The 18,309-nt window shown below is 28.9% G+C and overlaps 1 protein-coding gene and 1 long non-coding RNA gene across 3 annotated transcripts; one reads left to right on the top strand and one right to left on the bottom strand.

Moving 5' to 3' along the window:
• On the top strand, positions 1 to 7,529 carry LOC114916290 (uncharacterized). Of its 2 annotated transcripts, XR_014429113.1 has the most exons (4): positions 1 to 299; positions 2,676 to 2,825; positions 4,159 to 6,570; positions 6,972 to 7,529. It is a non-coding gene; the product is annotated as an uncharacterized LOC114916290 (long non-coding RNA). The 2 variants fall into 2 exon arrangements; XR_014429107.1 differs by having other exon boundaries at positions 26 to 299; positions 4,159 to 7,529.
• Positions 7,530 to 7,938: 409 nt separating this feature from the next.
• LOC145955719 (uncharacterized) lies at positions 7,939 to 8,903 on the bottom strand. The gene is made up of 3 exons (XM_083070795.1): positions 8,808 to 8,903; positions 8,278 to 8,697; positions 7,939 to 8,181 (listed from the first exon to the last, which is right to left on the bottom strand). Exons 1-3 carry the CDS (start codon positions 8,901 to 8,903, stop codon positions 7,939 to 7,941), a joined length of 759 nt encoding a protein of 252 aa, XP_082926921.1.
• Positions 8,904 to 18,309: the final 9,406 nt, after the last annotated feature.

The raw sequence follows: 18,309 nt of genomic DNA on the forward strand, positions 1-18,309 counted from the left end.
TAATTGTGATGTGCCTTTCTTACCACGCGTTGATCCTCTATTCGTGAGTTTTTTGGGGCACATTTCCCATTTCTAGCGTACGTCCCTTCATTTTCTTTTCCTTTTTCTCTCTTAAAAGCAATTTTGTAATAAGATAACAAAAATACATATAAAGTGAGTCTCGTGTTTGAGGAGAGCATGGTGAGTGTTTTTGTTGGTGGTGTACTGACAATTTTGATAAACGTTCTTAGTGAGAGTGGCAAAATGATTTTCCGGCATGACAAAGCTCCTTAACTTTTGATAAAATTGTTCTCTTTAAGGTACACTCAAACCCTCATCCCTTACTTACTTTATGGTTTTTGTCTGTGAGGGGTTAAGTGGTGATGATGGAGGAAGAGATGCCCTATGCATGGGTACGACATCAAGTTCGTGATTTGAGTCAATATATACTGAATGGTTAGTTGTAAGTGACCTTAAGCATGACCAAGCTTTTACTTTTAATAGTGTGGAGGCGGATGTGATTGTTGAGCCATGTTTAGGAGGGGAAATAGTTTGTCGTGGAAAAGAAAGGGATGAAAAAGCTTTTTGTTTCTTCTATATAGTAGTTATTTCAAAACTTGGGATTAGATTTCCCTTAACTTTTCTTCAAAAGGATGTTTTGAGAACATTAAATGTGGCCCTTACACAACTTTATGCTGTTGGGCCTTTATAAGGTGTTTTGAAGCTTTGTATTTGACAATGGGGATTACTTTGAGTAGGGCAATTCTTTTACATTTTTGAGTGTAAAAATGCCAAAAAGGGATATTAGGTTTTTTAAATAATGTAAGGGGTTAAGGGTAACTCACTTTATTTACAACCTCCTTTAAGATGTTTAAAAAGAATTTTATTTGTATTCTAGCTCCACCTTACAACTGTGAATTATTGCAAGGATTTTCACTTTGTCAAACAAAAAATCCTATTCCTTATGTTGATCTTAAAGGAGAAAACTTGCTTTTAACGAATAGGATGATTGTCAGAAGTTAGATTCACTCAATGTGATCTTTGATACTAGGCGACTATTGGAGCTTGAATTGAGTTGTTGATTTGAAATATATTGGTATATACATTTTGTTTTAATGGTACCCTTTTATTGTTATATTTTTTGGTTGTTTGATTCATGTACTTTTCTACACAAAGTTTGTGATGGCCATGTCCAAATAAAAGATGAAAAGGTTACTTAAAGCTCAAAGACATGGAGATGTTACTAGTGGTACACGTGGTGGGGTCGAGGCATAAGAGAAGCAACCAATTTTCAATGGAAACCTTCGTCACTAAAAGAGAATCTGAAAAGACCCTCAAAAAGCTACAATTGTTATAGTAGAGCAAATGGTACACCATGAACAATCGATTGATGTCGAAGTATCTTCCCATATTGGAACTCAAGGTGATATTAGGATTATAATTGGTGACAATTGGGGAACCATGGATATGGTGAGCGAAACTAGAGAAGGAAAACCTTTATAGGATGTGGATTTTTCTCATTTAGACCAAATTCAGACCCATAACCTTTCTAATGTTGATGCCCAAAGGTTACATAGCCTAAATTTTTATGATGCTTCAAAAGGTTTGCAAGCCGTTCTGAATCGAGCAAGTGTTCTTGCTATAACAATTGAGTGTTTAGGCTCCATGCAAACACATGAGTGTTTGCTTATAGTAATGTTATTAGTTCCTCCTCTATTTGAGGAGCAAGATTTGAGTCAATCTTTAACTTTTTATTCGACCCTACCTCTATTTCTTTCAAATCTTCAGTTGGATGAGGCCTACAATCCTTAAACCCTTCTCTAAGATCGAGACTTTCATCATACAAATGGTCATACTAACTCATAATGTGGGTAGACTTATTACATGAATTTGTCTCATGTTCCTCAAAATTCCTTCATAACGTACATTTTTGAGTTATCTTGGTCCACCTTTATAGTATTGATCTTTATCTCGTTGATTGGATATTTTACCTTGAGATATGTTGTGGACATTATGGCTCCAAGTTGATTTAGTGGGTTGACCTAAAAGTACATTATAAACCGAGGGAGCATTGACTACAATGTGCTTGACAATGATAGTCTTTGCCTCATCGTCATATGCAAAGGTTGTTCAAAGCTTGGCATATCCTCTCACCTCCACTAGATTGCCTAAGAGTCCAACTAAAACTCCTTCATAAGAACTTAAAACATAAAGGGGAATAGCTAGGCTGACAAAAGTATCCTAGAACAAAATGTCCATTGAACTCCTTTGGTCGATCAAGACTCACATTACATTCCTTTTCACCATAGTGATTGTAATTATCATTGGGTCATCTTCATGAGGAACCACATTGACGTAGTCATCATCGAAGAAACCAATAGGGCATCCTAGATTTGATAATTGATGTTAAGAGTGTAAATATCGATCGAGCACATCTCTTTTGTGCAAATGATGTTGTTCCTCCACCAAAAAAACCACCAATAATCATGTTGAAACCAATAGGGCATCCTAGATTTGATAATTGATGTTATTTTTTTGAGTGATTAGCTTAGTAGCCTTTGTGCTTGCTCTAGTTTGATCGTGGTTCCAACAGATGTTTCCCCTTGTTAGTCCTTACATTCAAATATCTTAAAATAATTGCTAATATTCCAACTTTCTGCTTCTGGGTGGTTTGCTCCTCAACTTGTATGTGGCAGGTTGCTTTAGCTCGTACTTCCGTCATTATAAAAGCGGGTTGATGTAGAAGGGATTTTGAGAAGGAGCCTACTTTGAGTCCATTGACGAAGGCCTCTATGAACATAGTTTCATTAGGAGTCACCACTTGGGCTATCATATCACTGAAATGCGTAAGATAGTCTTTTAAAAGCTCTCCATTTTGTTGCTGAATCGCATAAACATTAACAAAGGTGGGGTTTTTTTTGTTTGTTAGCAAAATATTTGGTCACAAACAATTGAGATAACACCTCGAATGAAGTTATCGATTGATTAGGCAGACTATTGAACCTAGGGTAGTTCTATCCGGAACATGAAAGATTCCACCAAAAAACATGTCTATCTTTGCTTATTCTCCACATTATATAATAGTAGAGTGATATATTTTGATCCTATCAAATCAAATTTATCTTTATCTTTTAGCTTATTTATCTTATATTTTCATAAAACTATTTATCATGACATATATTATCCTTTCTAGTCTATTTGGATTGATGCTCTTAATGATAAGTATATCATTTGATAGTTTCACAAGTCAATCTTATAAACTCAGAAACAAATAGATTATTTGTATGTTTCATTAAGATGATGACCTACAGTAGATCAGCCATGAGCCTAGTAGGATACGCTTAAATTCATATTCTTAATGACAACTCTATCATCTTGTGATTCAGTAGATTAAGTCCATAAGCTTTCAAGAAAAAAAAAAACTAAACTTAACTGATATTTAGATGAATTACAAAATGTGGGTTGATCCTCGATATATCTATCATGGACCTATTATATTGTCAAATAGTACACTAACTTATTATTATTATTATTATTTCATTGTGGTTGTTATGTACTTAAAAAAATATAAAGGAAGAAAAACCTAACTTAACCAAACCACAGGATCACACTTGAAGGTAACAATTAGTTCAGTTGGTAAAGAAGTTTCGAAGTTATTAATGCAAATATTTTATTTATTTATAAAGATGCACCTTCACCTCCCATTAGGGGTGCATCTTTAGGTGGCCCGCGTGAATGAGCTATTATTATAGTTTCTGCTGTTGCTGAAGCCTGAAGGAGGGAAGAGTTTATCTACTGTGTATGTTTTTAAAAAATTAATTACTGGCTGCGTTTGGAGTGCATGAATAAACTTCTGCGTGTGATTCTTTTAGTTTATCGCATGTGTATATATTCACTAATTGGGTAAGAGAACTACTAATTAATTAAGAATACGATAGAAATGTTCAATTTTTCAAAAATGATTTCAGTTTAATTTCCTTTGATTTTAGAGTAATGCTATTTACTCATAAAAAACAACCAAATTTTTGTCCGAATGCTTAAAAAGTTGACACTTGTCAACTTATATATTTAAAGTTTCAAAATTTTAATAGTTTGGAAAATGTTTCGGATCACTTTCTTTTTTTAATATATATACTGGGAAGCTAAAATAACAGTGTTATAATTTTGTTAAAGTTGCAGTACAATGTCGGATTTGTTTGTAGTACAGAGCACTCATGGATTGGACTTGGTGGGACCAAGATTGCATGTTTATGTAACAATCAGCCATCTGCTGCATTGAATTAGGTAGCAAAAATTGATTGTGCAATAAATTGGTAATTGGACAACTGCTGCATGTGTTGGGGAATGTTCAATTTTTTATTTACTAGGTTAGTTTCTTCAATTCTAAGTATAGCCTTTATTCATCAACTAAATTCACTAATAAAGTTAAACCCCTTTTGTTTCATTTTGTTAATTTGGACAACATGGCCAAGCTTGGTGCTTCTGGTATGGATCCTATGAACCTTTACAATAGACTCCTTCATGGGCCAAGTAATTTGCTGCTGTGCTGGCTGATGAATCTAGTTGTTCCTTACAGTTACTTCCTTGTTCTTTTGGCCTTTTTGCAGTACATTGCCAAAAAAAATAAATATCTTTTTCTCTAAAACTTTGTTCCATTTGAGGCAATCAAAATGCTATTCTTAATCTTCATGAAGAATATTTTAGTTAATCACTCAAATGGCCCTGAAATTAGACGGGAATGGTGAATTAATAATACTTGAAATTACATTTTGTTAAATAGTTCCTCATTTTGAGTCTCGTGAAACAAAATAATCTATATAAATACAATTAAGTTGAATTGGTTAAATAAAAGTTTGAACGTTATAAATCTTCTTTGAGTTTGATTCTTATAAATAAAAAATGAAAATAATTTATAAATTAGCTTAGATTAAATAATCATTATTGGTGGGATCGACTTAAAAATTAGACAGTACAAAGTCCTCCCTTTTAAGTTTCTTTTTTGAAAAATATATTTTATATTAATATTTATATAAATTTTTCAAAAATTTAAAACTTAAAACCTAAAAGCTATTTTTTGTATTTTTAAAAATACACTATAAAAATTCTATCTTTAAAAAATATACAAATATAATTATTTTTTAAAGTCTATCTCTAAAATATTTTTATTTTTTTATTAAAATATATTATTATTAATTTTAAAAAAGGCTCATTTTAAAATTTATTTTAAACCTAATAATATGTTTCATAAATCTTGATATATCGATGATTATTATTTAGTAATTAAGTGTCTTTGCTACTTGCTATCTTTTATGTTGTTGTTCAATTACATGAATAAATTTATTAAGTTAAAAAGTAATTGAAACTTACCCTTTATAAAAGTTAAAACACTTTTTTATTCTAACTATATTCTCGCTTTTCTCTTTCCTTAAATCCATAGTGTTCATCCTTCACTCTCCATATATTGGAATAAAACATAGGTTTCATATATCTATCCTCTTGCAAGAGATTAGTTCAAAATTGTTCCCATCCCTTTCTTTCTTTCCTCACAATGCATATACAATAAGTATGAGCCTATATTTTGTAGGTGTTCTTCGTATAAAAGTGTATAGATTGTTTGTAATTAACCATCTTGTGTTTATTTTATATTAATTTCTTCTATTAATGCGTTTTTTTATGATCGATAATTTCTTTAAGTTGTTATTGTTTAAATCCCCAATCCATAGATTGCACTTGCTGTCCTTCTTTTATGGTGGAACTACAAATTTTGTTTTTTTTTTATAAAAAAATTGATGTTGTTGTGGATTCTTGTAAGATGACTTTCAAAATTACACATTTTGCACCATAGCTGACATTTAGAAGGAAGGAGATTACTTGCGTGCCCTTTCGGAATAGAGGGTTTAGGTGCCCTCTGTACGGACATCCAATCAGGTCATGCCACGTGGCCACTTACTCCATGTCACCCAGGGTGTTGAAACTTTGACCAGAAATCGGGTATTTGGATCTGATCCGCCCCTGCACCATGATCCAACAAACCAACCTGAATAGAGGGTCCCTCTTTTGTCCAATTTGTAAATGCATGCTACCTCATTTTGTTTGCATTGAAACGTGGCTCCATCTACTTCTCTTAATCGAAGGCTCCTGTTTGCTTTGGTGTTTTGTTGGCTCCATCTTCTTAAGCCAAGGTTGTTTCCCTTCCCATCCTTGGGTTTGGTTGGATCAGGTGTTGTATCTCCGTTTCCATCTTGTTCTCTTCATGGATGTTGTTCTGTTGGTTCTGTTCGTGAAATGGTGTGTCTGTTAGTTTGTCTTTGTTTCCATCTTCTTCTCTTAAGCGACGAAATTGTCTCCTTTCCCTTTTCCATCTTCTTGTTGTGTCTCTGTTTGTTGGCATGGATGTTGTTGTGTTCATGAAATGTTGTCTCCGTTACCGTGGTTTGCTTCCATTTGAAATCCTTGCAGGATGTTATCCTCATGAAAGGTGGTCTCTCTTTCCTTCTGAAATCCTTGCAGGTTCTTCTCCTCAGCTGATTTTCGAGTTTTTTGTGTGGTTCCTGGGGATAGGCACCTCGATTCTGAAGTGAACAGTTAGTGGTAAGTTGAATATTGTTCGATTAAGTTGTAATAAGTTTTCAGTTGTGCCCGACTTCTTTTTAATTGACTGGTCATGTAGTGTTGCTTTCACGAATAACGTATGTGTGAATATTGTTTGGTTTATTTGGTGAGTTGTTAGGATTGATATTGTTATGTGATTTTGTTAGGGTTTTTTTTTTTTTTTTTTTGCAGATTTAGTAAGTATTGATAACTCATGTAGGTGTTGTTGTATTTCGTTGTGAAGGCATCATTATGGATTGTAATTTATTTTTGCAATTTGATAGTGTTGTTATTGGGTCGTTGTAATTATTGTTTTATTAATGTGGTTTGACAAAATTTGTGGTAAGCATTATTGGTTATGATAATGTTTGTCCATCATATTTATATTTGTTAAATATCAGAAATGGAGAAGTCTGCATCTTCCCATACAAGCAGGACTACGTTATCCACATTACGAAGGGAAATGCCGATTGTTATTGTGGCATTCAAAGTAGGATACAATACTCAAAAACTCGTAAGAATCCAGGGAGAAATTTTTTTGGTTGTGGAAGATATAACGGGACAAGTAGTCATTGTCGGTTTTTTGAATGGTGCAACGAAATGGATCAAGTGGAAGAATTAGAAACAATAGTGTCTGGGCATATTTGTGATATATCTGAGTTGCAGGTTAAAATTGACAAGTTGAGAGAGGAGTTAAATGTTACAAATAAGAAGGTAGAAGTTGTGGAAGAAATGGTGATGGATGTTTTGAAGATGGTGAAATCAAATGAGATTAAAATGAGGAACAAATTTATTGTGGTTTGGATCATAGTGTTTGTCTTGGCTGGAATTATAATGATATGAAGAACAATTGTGAAATATTGTGATTAGTTTGATTTACTACTAAATATCATGTACGTTTATGTTATTTTGAAGTTTGATTTAGTATTAAATGAAATGTACGTGTATGTTATTTTGAATTGGAAGTGCATGAAAAATTAGTTTGGAAATACGTTGGAAAAAATGATGGTTTGTTGGAAGGTTAATGGGTTCATATACAATGGTAATACTTAATAATAGTTTTTATTCACATTTTAAAACAAAAGGTTTTTTAATTTACCATCATTTAATTCTGTAAATTAAATGATTAATAAACCATGCTGACGTTGAACTTCCATTTTGTAATAGAATAGCATATATTAATAAATTTTAAACAACATATGTATATATAACATTTAATTTGATTATTTAATCCTAATGCAATAAAAAACAAGTACAATGCATAACATTTTTTAATACTTCGTACACACGTATATATTAAACATAAAATAATGAAATTATAGATGTTCCATTTGTCCAATTAAAGATGTTACATACCAAGTTGCAAATTTAAATAAAAGAAGAGTAAATAAAATTATCATTGTCCTTCAATACTCCAAATAAAATAGTAGATCCTTCCTTGATATTGTTCAACTGGCAATAGTCAGTCCATCGTCCTGTTAACTTGCAATGCAGATTTGATCCAGTTTCCCAAGCTATAGTGCATTCAAATGTGTTGCCTTTTGGATCAACTAAATCAATTTTGTTGATAGTTTTGGAAATAGCATTTTGACAAAAACCCATTGGCAGTTTCTGTAAACCAAAAAATAAAGAATTTCATAAATTAAGTAATAAATTAAATTATAAATATAATAAAAATAATGAAAATTATTTAATTGCATTACATACCAGAGTAGATGTGGTAACATCATCAGCATTCATCTGTTTATACAGCTTATGAAAATATTCAGAAGGCTGTGCAATGTCTAGTACCATTTTATTAGTATTCATACTAGCACTAGCAGACTTAGATTGGTTTCCAAGTTTGAATTTTTTTATTGTTTTGGGATAATGAACTTGGTCACCTAACCTATCTTTAATTAACATTGCAAAATAATTTGCATCCAAAAATGTAAGAGTTAGCCAACCCCCTCTATGAAGGCCATAAAAAGGGCCAATAGGTTCAGTTCCTTCAGTTAAATACATGCGACCATTCTTTTTTTTCACAGAACATTCAAAAGAATTACCGTAAGGATCTTGGAGAGTAACTACGTCTTTGATATCATTGTAGAAATCAATAGAAAATAAGTTGGACAATCTTATTTTATTCTACATAGAACAAAACAAATGATAAATTAAATACAACAACAAATTATACTGTTTATTTTGAAATATAATTTAATATGAAGAATTTAAAACAAATAATTTTTATTACTTACGTATCCAGGGACGTATTCGCAATAAATCTCCCGATTCTTTACGTCTCTCAGAGTTTCCAATTCTTGTTCCGAAATATGAGCAATAGACTTGTCCATTTGAACGAATAATAGTTTGAAAGAAAAACAATAGTTTTGATTGTGGTGTATTTGTCGTATGGGGCAAACATGTATATATAAGTCTGAGAAAGAAAACTGACAACAAAATTTGAAATTACCCCATTATGGCACGTTGTTTCAGTTTTTGACATTGGAATGAATATTGGGAAGTTACAAAACAATTTTTTTGTATCTTGTTTGTTAAATGTACTAGTTAACTATATATATGTGGGTGTATATATATTATTTAATTGATTTAGTGGTTAATTATGTACCTATCTATGTACCTCATTTAATCTATTAATTAACCATGTACCTATGTACTGAAAGACATTTCATGAGGGTTATGCCTGCAATTAAATCATTCCAATAAGCAATGATGATTTCAGATGTATGCAGTAATTAATAATGACATCATATAAAAAATTAGTATTAAAAATTTAATTATATAATTATTTATTATTAACACAATAATTTGATAGGGTTTGGGAATTCAATTACAAACATGTACAATTTTTATTTTTCAAAAGAGGACAATAATCATTTCAAAATTCTATAAATAAATATTTTTAAAAATATGAATAATGGAACATTTAATTAATAAGTAAAAAAATAATGTCAGTTGACAAATTTTGTAATATATTAAATTAAATTAAGGTAATTTGTTAATTAGGTTACAAAATAATATATATTTTTATTTATGGTAATTGGAATTAAAAGAATGCAGATCAGATAAATTTCATGAAAATTAATTATAAAAGTTACGAATGTTTAACAAAAAAATTATCTTAATCGATACCCCACAACAACAACAACTAAATTTTCAAAACGTTTATCAGTAGATATTCAGAGTGAAAAACTTTTTCCAACTTGAGGACGTCACCCGCTTTGAATTTTCCAGCCTTCATAAATTGCATCCATGCAGAACTCAAATAACACTCTTTAGCATGGCGGGACGATCTTCTGCTTATATATGATTCATATTGTATTTTTTGATTGACATCAAATAAAAAACAATATGCATAATCAGTAAAATTCTGCCAGCAAACAGTTGAATAATAATTAGTAAAGTATATTATATTAATAATCATATGTTACTTATATTAATTATTTAGTAAAAATATTGAAAGTTCAATAATAAATTTTTTTTAACTAATTTATTAACTCACCAATGGTTGTTTCCCTGTAGTTGTTGCCTTTGTTAGAGTCAAATACCATGGTGGATATATTGGCAGGTTATGTTACGGTTCGTCATTAGGTTGTGGTGGTGGTGGAATTATTAGTTCCAGATCTCTTGCTTCATCCTCATTGGCTTGTTGTATTATGTAATTGTTATTGATAACAAAAAATTTGAACATTCAATTAATTAAAAGTATCACAATAAACAAGTTAATAAATATTGAAAATTAATTCTCACCTTATATTTTCAATGTTTGGATTGTGGGGATAAATAATTTCTTCACCAGCCATATTAAAAATTCGCATATCAAATCTACTATTACCTTTATACCAAAAATCAATTGTATGTTTTTTTTATACCATAAAATTGGAGTATTTCCTTTACTCCTTCTTCAAAAAATCCGACTGTGGGACCAATATTTTTTAAACCAACAGTGAAAGTGTTTCCTTTTGGATCAACAGTTTCGTATACACTTAACTTCCCTTTCCATTGTTTATAAAATACATACTTCCAAAATATTTTTCCCTGCAAACAAAAATATATAAATAAATTAACAATGACATATATAATGCAAAAATTTGTTTATAAATATATATAAAAAATTATAATAACATTAAATACCTTTTTTGGACTCAGAAAAGAACTGAAGTGTGTTACCAATGGCCTAACAATAAAGAAAATAGCATTTATCATCAAATTAAAAATTAAATCCTATGCATTCTGCATACATACAATCAGTGGAAGACAGTAATAATAATGAACATTTTCATTTGGGTTAATCATGTTGAAATAAGATAAATTGTGAATCTTAAAAGCAATAAAATAACTTAATGCATAGAATGAAACTTTATTTTAAAAAAAAATTTGAAATCTGGAAAAAATAAGAAATATGAAGAATTACTGTAAAAGGCTAAACACATGCAATAAAAACATAAATTAAACTTATAGACGATTTTTGTTTGCAAAAATGACACTATGAAAAGGCCATTTATGTAAATTAGAGGGAAGAACATGACAAAAAAAATTGAAGTAGAAGATGAAAGACAAATATCGGCAAGTACAACCCTAAACACATGCAATAAAAACACAAATGAAAATTACACATGATTTTTGTTTGGAAAAACGACGCTATGATCGGCCATGAATGTAAATCAGAGGAAAGAAGATGAGAAAAAAAATTTACAAAAACAAGTTGAAAGACAAATATCACCAACTATTGGAAAACCCTAAACACATGCAATAACAACATAAATGAAACTTACAAACAATTTTTGTTTGGAAAAACGACGCTATGATCGGCCATGTATGTAAATAAGAGGGAAGAAGATGACAAAAAAAAAATTTACAATAAAAAGTTGAAAGACAAATATCTCCAACAACTGGAAATCCCTAAACACAGACAATAACAACATAAATGAAACTTACAAAGGATTTTTGTGTTGGAGGAACGGCGTTATCATCAGCCATGTATGTAGATGAGAGAGAAGAAGATGAGAGAGTTTTACTTTTTAGATGAAGAAGATGAGAGAGTTTTACTTTTTAGATGAAGAAGATGAAAGGGAACAATGTTACATTTATTTGTCTCTGATGCAAATAAACCGTCAGTCTTATATTTTACAAGCGGTGAGTAATGATTACTCTCCGAAGAATGCAATAAAGGGGTTCACCTTTTTTATGACGATAATATATAATATATAAAAATTTAATTATATTTAATGTAGTCATTGGAAATGATGAATCTGTGCAAGAAAAGTGGCAGTAGTCATGCCAGCACAGTACGAATGAAGGTAGCACATCAATTATGATATACGGCATTGATAGTGATACACTGATACTGCCATGGGTTTATTGAATTGAAGAAGAAATGAAGCAACTTGCCACGTCTTAAGTGAGGAACTGAGGATACAAAATTTTGTTCGAATGAGTGAGAATTACTGATATATTTAAATGATATTAATTAAATAATTTTAATGAAATAATATATTAATTTAATTAAAAATAAGTGTTTATTTTCTTTTATTTAACAATGTCATAAAATAAAGTTTGTTTGATATTTTTCCTTTCAAATAAAAATATTCATTTAAGTGTGTGATGTTAAACGGTTAGTGTGTGTTTGGTTTACCATCCAAAATCATTGTTTTTAACGAAAACGTAAAAACACGCTTTCCAAAGCACCAAATGACAAAACAATAATTTGGATCATTCACGTTTAACGGCCGTTTGTGACTTTTTAACGATAAAACAAACACACTGAGAAAATGTTACTTCTCAGTTTGGTGCTTTGGAATGTGTGTTTGCTCTGTTTAACGAAATTCAACGATAAACCAAACATGCTCTTAATAATTGGACAATATACGATTAATATGTTTTTTGGTTGTATTTACTAGTAAGTCAGTTAATTTCTAAAATACAAGTTACAAGTTTGAAAAATAAAACTTACAACTAATATTTAATAATACTTTTTATTGACATTTAAAATAAAATGTTTTTTAATATATCATCAATGTCAAGTTTAAACAAAAGATTACTAGTAAGTCAGTTAATTTGTAAAATACAAGTTACAAGTTTAAACTTTTACAAAAAAAAACTTTCAAATAATACTTAATAATAGTTGTTATGTAAATTTTAAACAAAATTTGACTAGAATTTGTAAATTACAAATGACAAGTTTCTAAAATAAAAGTTACAACAAGTAATACTTAATAATAGTTTTTATTCACATTTAAAACAAAGGTTTTGTTTGGATTTAAGGATAGAAAAGGAGGAGTGGAAAAGGAGGGATTTGAAGAGAAAGTGAGTGGAAAGACTGAGGTTGTTTGGATTAAGGGAAAGTGAGTGGAAAGTGTAGAGAAAGTTTGTGAAAGTTTGTGAGTGAAGTGATTGATGTGATAGATAAAAATAAATTTTTTAATTGATAATTGTGTAAGATGACTATTTTGCCCTTAGGTTAAAATAAAGTTTATAATTATTATAATTAAAAGATAAATATATAAATTTTAATTAAAAAATTATAAAATATTAATTTAAAAAAATTTAATTTAAATATTTACTTTAAATTTAATGATAGATAAAAATTACAAATTTGATAAATGAATATATAATTTACACTTTTACCCTTGGATTGAAAATGAGTATAATATTATTTATCGTAAATAATAATAATTACAATAAAATTATATTAATAGGTATAATTTAAAAAAAAATAATGATAAGAATAATAATAAATATTAAAAAAATAATAAGAATCATAATAAATAATAATGATACTAATTATAATAAATAATATTAATATTAATAAAAATAAAAAAGTGTTATTATTTTAATTTTATAAACATATATTATTTTATTTTTTTTTATATTTTCACTTTTTGATATCAATATTTAAATAATAGAAATTTTTTTAATATAAAAAAAAATGTACAATAAACCTTAAAAATAGATAAACAAACTTTAATATATATAAAAGTGAGAAGATAGAAATATTAATATTTAATTTTCATATTTAACTTATATTTAATTTATATATATATATATAAATTAAATCTTAAATAAAAAAATATATATATATTAAATATTAAATATTTAATATATATATATATATAAATTAAATATTAATATTAAATAATTATATTTAATTTAAGGTATTATATATTAAATATTAATATTTATATATATATATATATATATATATATATATATATATGAAAAAGAGTATTAAATAATAATTATTTATTAAGTAGTTAATGTGGCCAGAACGGCCCGTTCCAAAAGTGGAACGACTCGTTCTGGACTCATTTCCTGTGCCAAAATTTACTACCCAGAACGGCCCGTTCGAAATTTAATATTTTCTTATTTAAATATGTAAACTTATAATATGTTAACCTACTAGGCCACTACAATGCAAATGCAAACCTTCAATAATATAAATTAATTCATTTAGGATGTGTTATATATACACTAAAATATAATATAAAAATAATAAAAGAAATACTAATAATACACTTTTAGTTACAATCTTTTAAATACACTTTTTTATTAATTAAAATTTATTAAAAAAACAATTTGGTAGATTGTATATATTATTTAATAATTTTTTCTTATGGTAATTTAAGATCAATAATTTATATTATAACACAATTATTTTTATCTATTGATAATTTATTTTAAAAATATTAAAATTTAATTAATTCAAAAACAAAGACGAAATTAATTAGATAAAAGGTTAAGAAAAATGTTAAAATTGTTTCTCAAAAAACAATTTTAAAAAACATTCTTATGTAAAATAGTATTTCAGATTTAATAAATAGAAGTTAATTGAAATGGAAAATTAATATATGGAAAAGAAAACGTTAGATTTAGATGTTAAGTTGTAATCACTGACTCCTTTTTCCTTATGAAGATCCTCGAATGTCGGTTACCAAAATTTGTGGTGATCCAAACAAGCACTACTTTATAATTTGTCTTTCTTTCATACTTTTGACTGTGAATTTATTTCATATGACAATGATATTGAGTTGAATTTATTGCATAATCGATTATGTATGTACATAATCGATTATGTATGTACATAATTGATTATGCAGCGCATAATCGATTATGCTCATATATAATCGATTATGCATTGATATAATCGATTATGGCTCACTATAATCGATTATGTCAGCCCATAATCGATTATGCACCATGCATAATCGATTATGATGGTAGTATATTTTTTTTTCAATTTTTAATCTCTTTTCAGGTTTTAGGCAGGGTATTTACGGGTTTTTACAAATCTTACGTGGCTTTCTTCTCGTTTTTTCGCTTTTGTGCGAGGATGGCAACGACGCTTCTTCCTCCTTTTCTTCGCCTTTCCATCGTTGCAAATTACCGGAAACAAACACCCATTTTCTTCGCCTTTCCTTCTTCGTAAATAGTAAATCACTAGATGTAAACAGGGGTTTAATTCTGTAAATTAAATGATTAATAAACCATGCTGACGTTGAACTTCGATTTTGTAATAGAATAACATATATTAATAAATTTTAAACAACATATGTATATATAACATTTAATTTGAATATTTAAACGTAAGAAAGTTAGTACCAATAACTTTATTCAACCAATGCAATAAAAAATAAGTATAATGCATAACATTTTTGAATACTACGTACACACGTATATATTAAACATAAAATACTGAAATTTGTCCAATTAAAGATGATACATACCAACTTGCAAATTTAATTGATTTAATGGTTTATTATCTACCTATGTATGTACCTCATTTAATCTACTAATTAACCATGTACCTATGTAGTGGTTAATCATTGTATTTTTTGTTTTATTTATTTTATTTAGTTCTTAATTAAGTATCTATCCATCTATGTAATGATTAATCATTTTATTTTTTATTTAAATTATTTAATTTAGTTGTTAATTAAGTATGTATCCATCTATGTACAGATTAATCATTGTATTTTTTATTTTAATTATTTTATTTAGTTGTTAATTAACTATCTATCCATGTATGTAGTCATTAATCATTGTATTTTTCATTTTAATTATTTAATTTAGTTATTAATGAAGTATCTATCCATCTATGTAGCTCATTTAATCTACTAATTAATCACACACACATATAAATGTATGAGGGGTCAACACGGTAATAATTTTTTTTTGGAAACGAAGTTAAATGTTGGAAGTGGTTGCATTTGGTAAAGTATTTGGACCAACTCAACACATGTAGCAGGCATGTGAAGATACACGACCTGTGATGTAACAACTGAACACATGTACCAGGCATGTGAGGATACACGACCTGTCATGTAACGTCACTTATACGATTCTCGTGCAAGGATACTATCATTATTAGGGATACTATCATTATTAAGGCAGATTTTGGGTCGGTGTTAGATGCCTTATAAAAGCTACAAATTCTTGCTTCTTGTTTTTTTGCTTGGCAAAGTCAGATTTGACGTTTACATTATTGGGACGATGCATCATTATTGTAAATCACAAAATTCTGACACCAGAATCAAATATTTATGATTTTGCAGAATATTATCCTTGAGTTACGAAAACAAAAACTGGTAATTGTGCACAGGTAATAAATTCAACGTTAAAACCATTTTGCTTTTTCTTAAAGCCATTTTCCTTTCTGTGAGTTAGTTTTCGTTTCTGTGTTCATTACTGCTTTCTCTCATGGCTAACATAGACAACTTCAAAGAAACATTTGAAGTTTTACTTCGAAAAGGAGAGGTTTGTCATTTTAAACTATTACTATCTCATTTTGTTATCATTTGTTCGTATTGCAAAATATACTAATATTTATTTGGTTGTTATTTTTTGGTTGCATTGAAGACGAAGATTAAAGTCCCCATGTTTTTCATGCAAAAATGGGGTCATGAAATTAATGACAAAGTCTTTGTTGAAGACAACAATAGCAGAATCATGGCAACCGACGTTGAGCGAACGGTTACAAATGGAAAGATGACTACTTTTTTTATCAACGAAATCGCAGAAGTTATAGATAACTTTTGTACTCATGGAACATGCAATGCTCATTTTGATTACATCGACTACAACCATTTCATAAGTTATTTCATTCCATTGCCTCCTTTTCCAATAGACGAAGACAAACTCCATGACAGACTAAATAGTGAAGGCAAAATTGTTGGTTGGGAAACAATAGTGACAGATACTTATCTGAAAGGAGCTTTGGTAAGTTTGACTTTCGTTGTTAATTTGATGAAGCATTAATAATTAATAAATTTATTACATACTTAATTATTTTCATTTTATTGAATAAAAAAAAATTAGCCCATTCCCGCTGATATTAGGAGAAATGAGTTTCTTGGAGAAGAGAATAGTCAAAGACATGTTGATATTGTACTTCCAAGTGGTAGACAATTAAGGTGGTCACTCTTAAACTACAAATATCAGACTTTATTTGGGAGTGGTTGGTATGATTTTGCAAGAAATAACGACTTAGTTGATGGGGACTTGTTGATTTTTGATAAAGTTAAAGGAGAAAGCAAGATATACATATCTGTTGAAGAACATCGCGGATAAGGTACAATATAGTCAAATTCGTTTCATTAACCATTATGAAATAAACCTATGAACAATACTAATACTTGATATTTTTTAATTTTCAGGTAGTTGATCAGGCAATTACTTTGACACATTTTGGACATTTATTGTTCATTCATTTAAAATGTGATCAGGGGGGAATTTTTATTTTTAAATTGAACAAGTAAGTAGGTTTTAAGGGTTATTGTAAGCATATTAACCGTAATCATTTGTTCCTAAATACTGAATGTGTTCATCTTAATGTAGATGTTTTCTTATGATATAGTTGTATCTATGTGACGGATGACTAAAATCTATGTATATATTTTGTATGTTGTTTTTCATTATTTATAATTTTAAACATATTATCAGTATTTGTTATGGATGTGGTTTATTTGTTATTTATTGTAGCCAAAGTGATGTATTTTTGATGTTGTTAAATTTATTTTATAAGGTCATTAATTAATGAGTTGATTATGTTGATTACTTGATTTGATGAATAAGGCATTTTGTTATGTAATTATTTTTAAAAAAATTGTTTTATATGATATCAGCACTTTTAAAGTATTGAATAAGCCATTTTTTTAATGAAGTTGTTCGTTGAAATTGCACTGAAAAAATATATAATATAAAATGTATAATATAAAATATTAAATTGATATAATATAATATATAGTAAAGAAATTGCAATTCATAATATGTTTAATAAATGAATACATCATCCTAAACATTAAAATACATAAAATAATGTAACAAGAGCATAAAAATAATAAAATTACATTAAACTTAGGTTGAAAGCAATGTCTCTTCACACACTATCATTTCGTGCTGATATTGCGTCACATGGCCAAAATTCCTATATTGTAAGGTCTCATCTATTGCATTCCATGTGCCGAAAAGTCCCGTTTCATTGTTGACAAATAAAATTGAATCATCTGAAGAACACGCTGGCAACATAAATCCTGGAAACTCATTACCGACTTGCATAGATGTCAACTTAGTCCAAGACGTGTCGACACCATATTCTTTCATTTCCCATATCTCGAACATGTAGTCCCAGCTTTCATCGCGCATGACAGTACAAAATGCCAAACAATCTCTTATAATTCTCAAACAACAAAGACTATAGTCCTCTAACTTAACTTCAGTAGGAATATTTAGTTGATAAAATTT

Source organism: Cajanus cajan, chromosome 1 (assembly GCF_000230855.2).
Source record: "Cajanus cajan strain Asha chromosome 1, NIPB_CcT2T_4, whole genome shotgun sequence".
NCBI classification, from domain to species: Eukaryota; Viridiplantae; Streptophyta; class Magnoliopsida; order Fabales; family Fabaceae; genus Cajanus; species Cajanus cajan.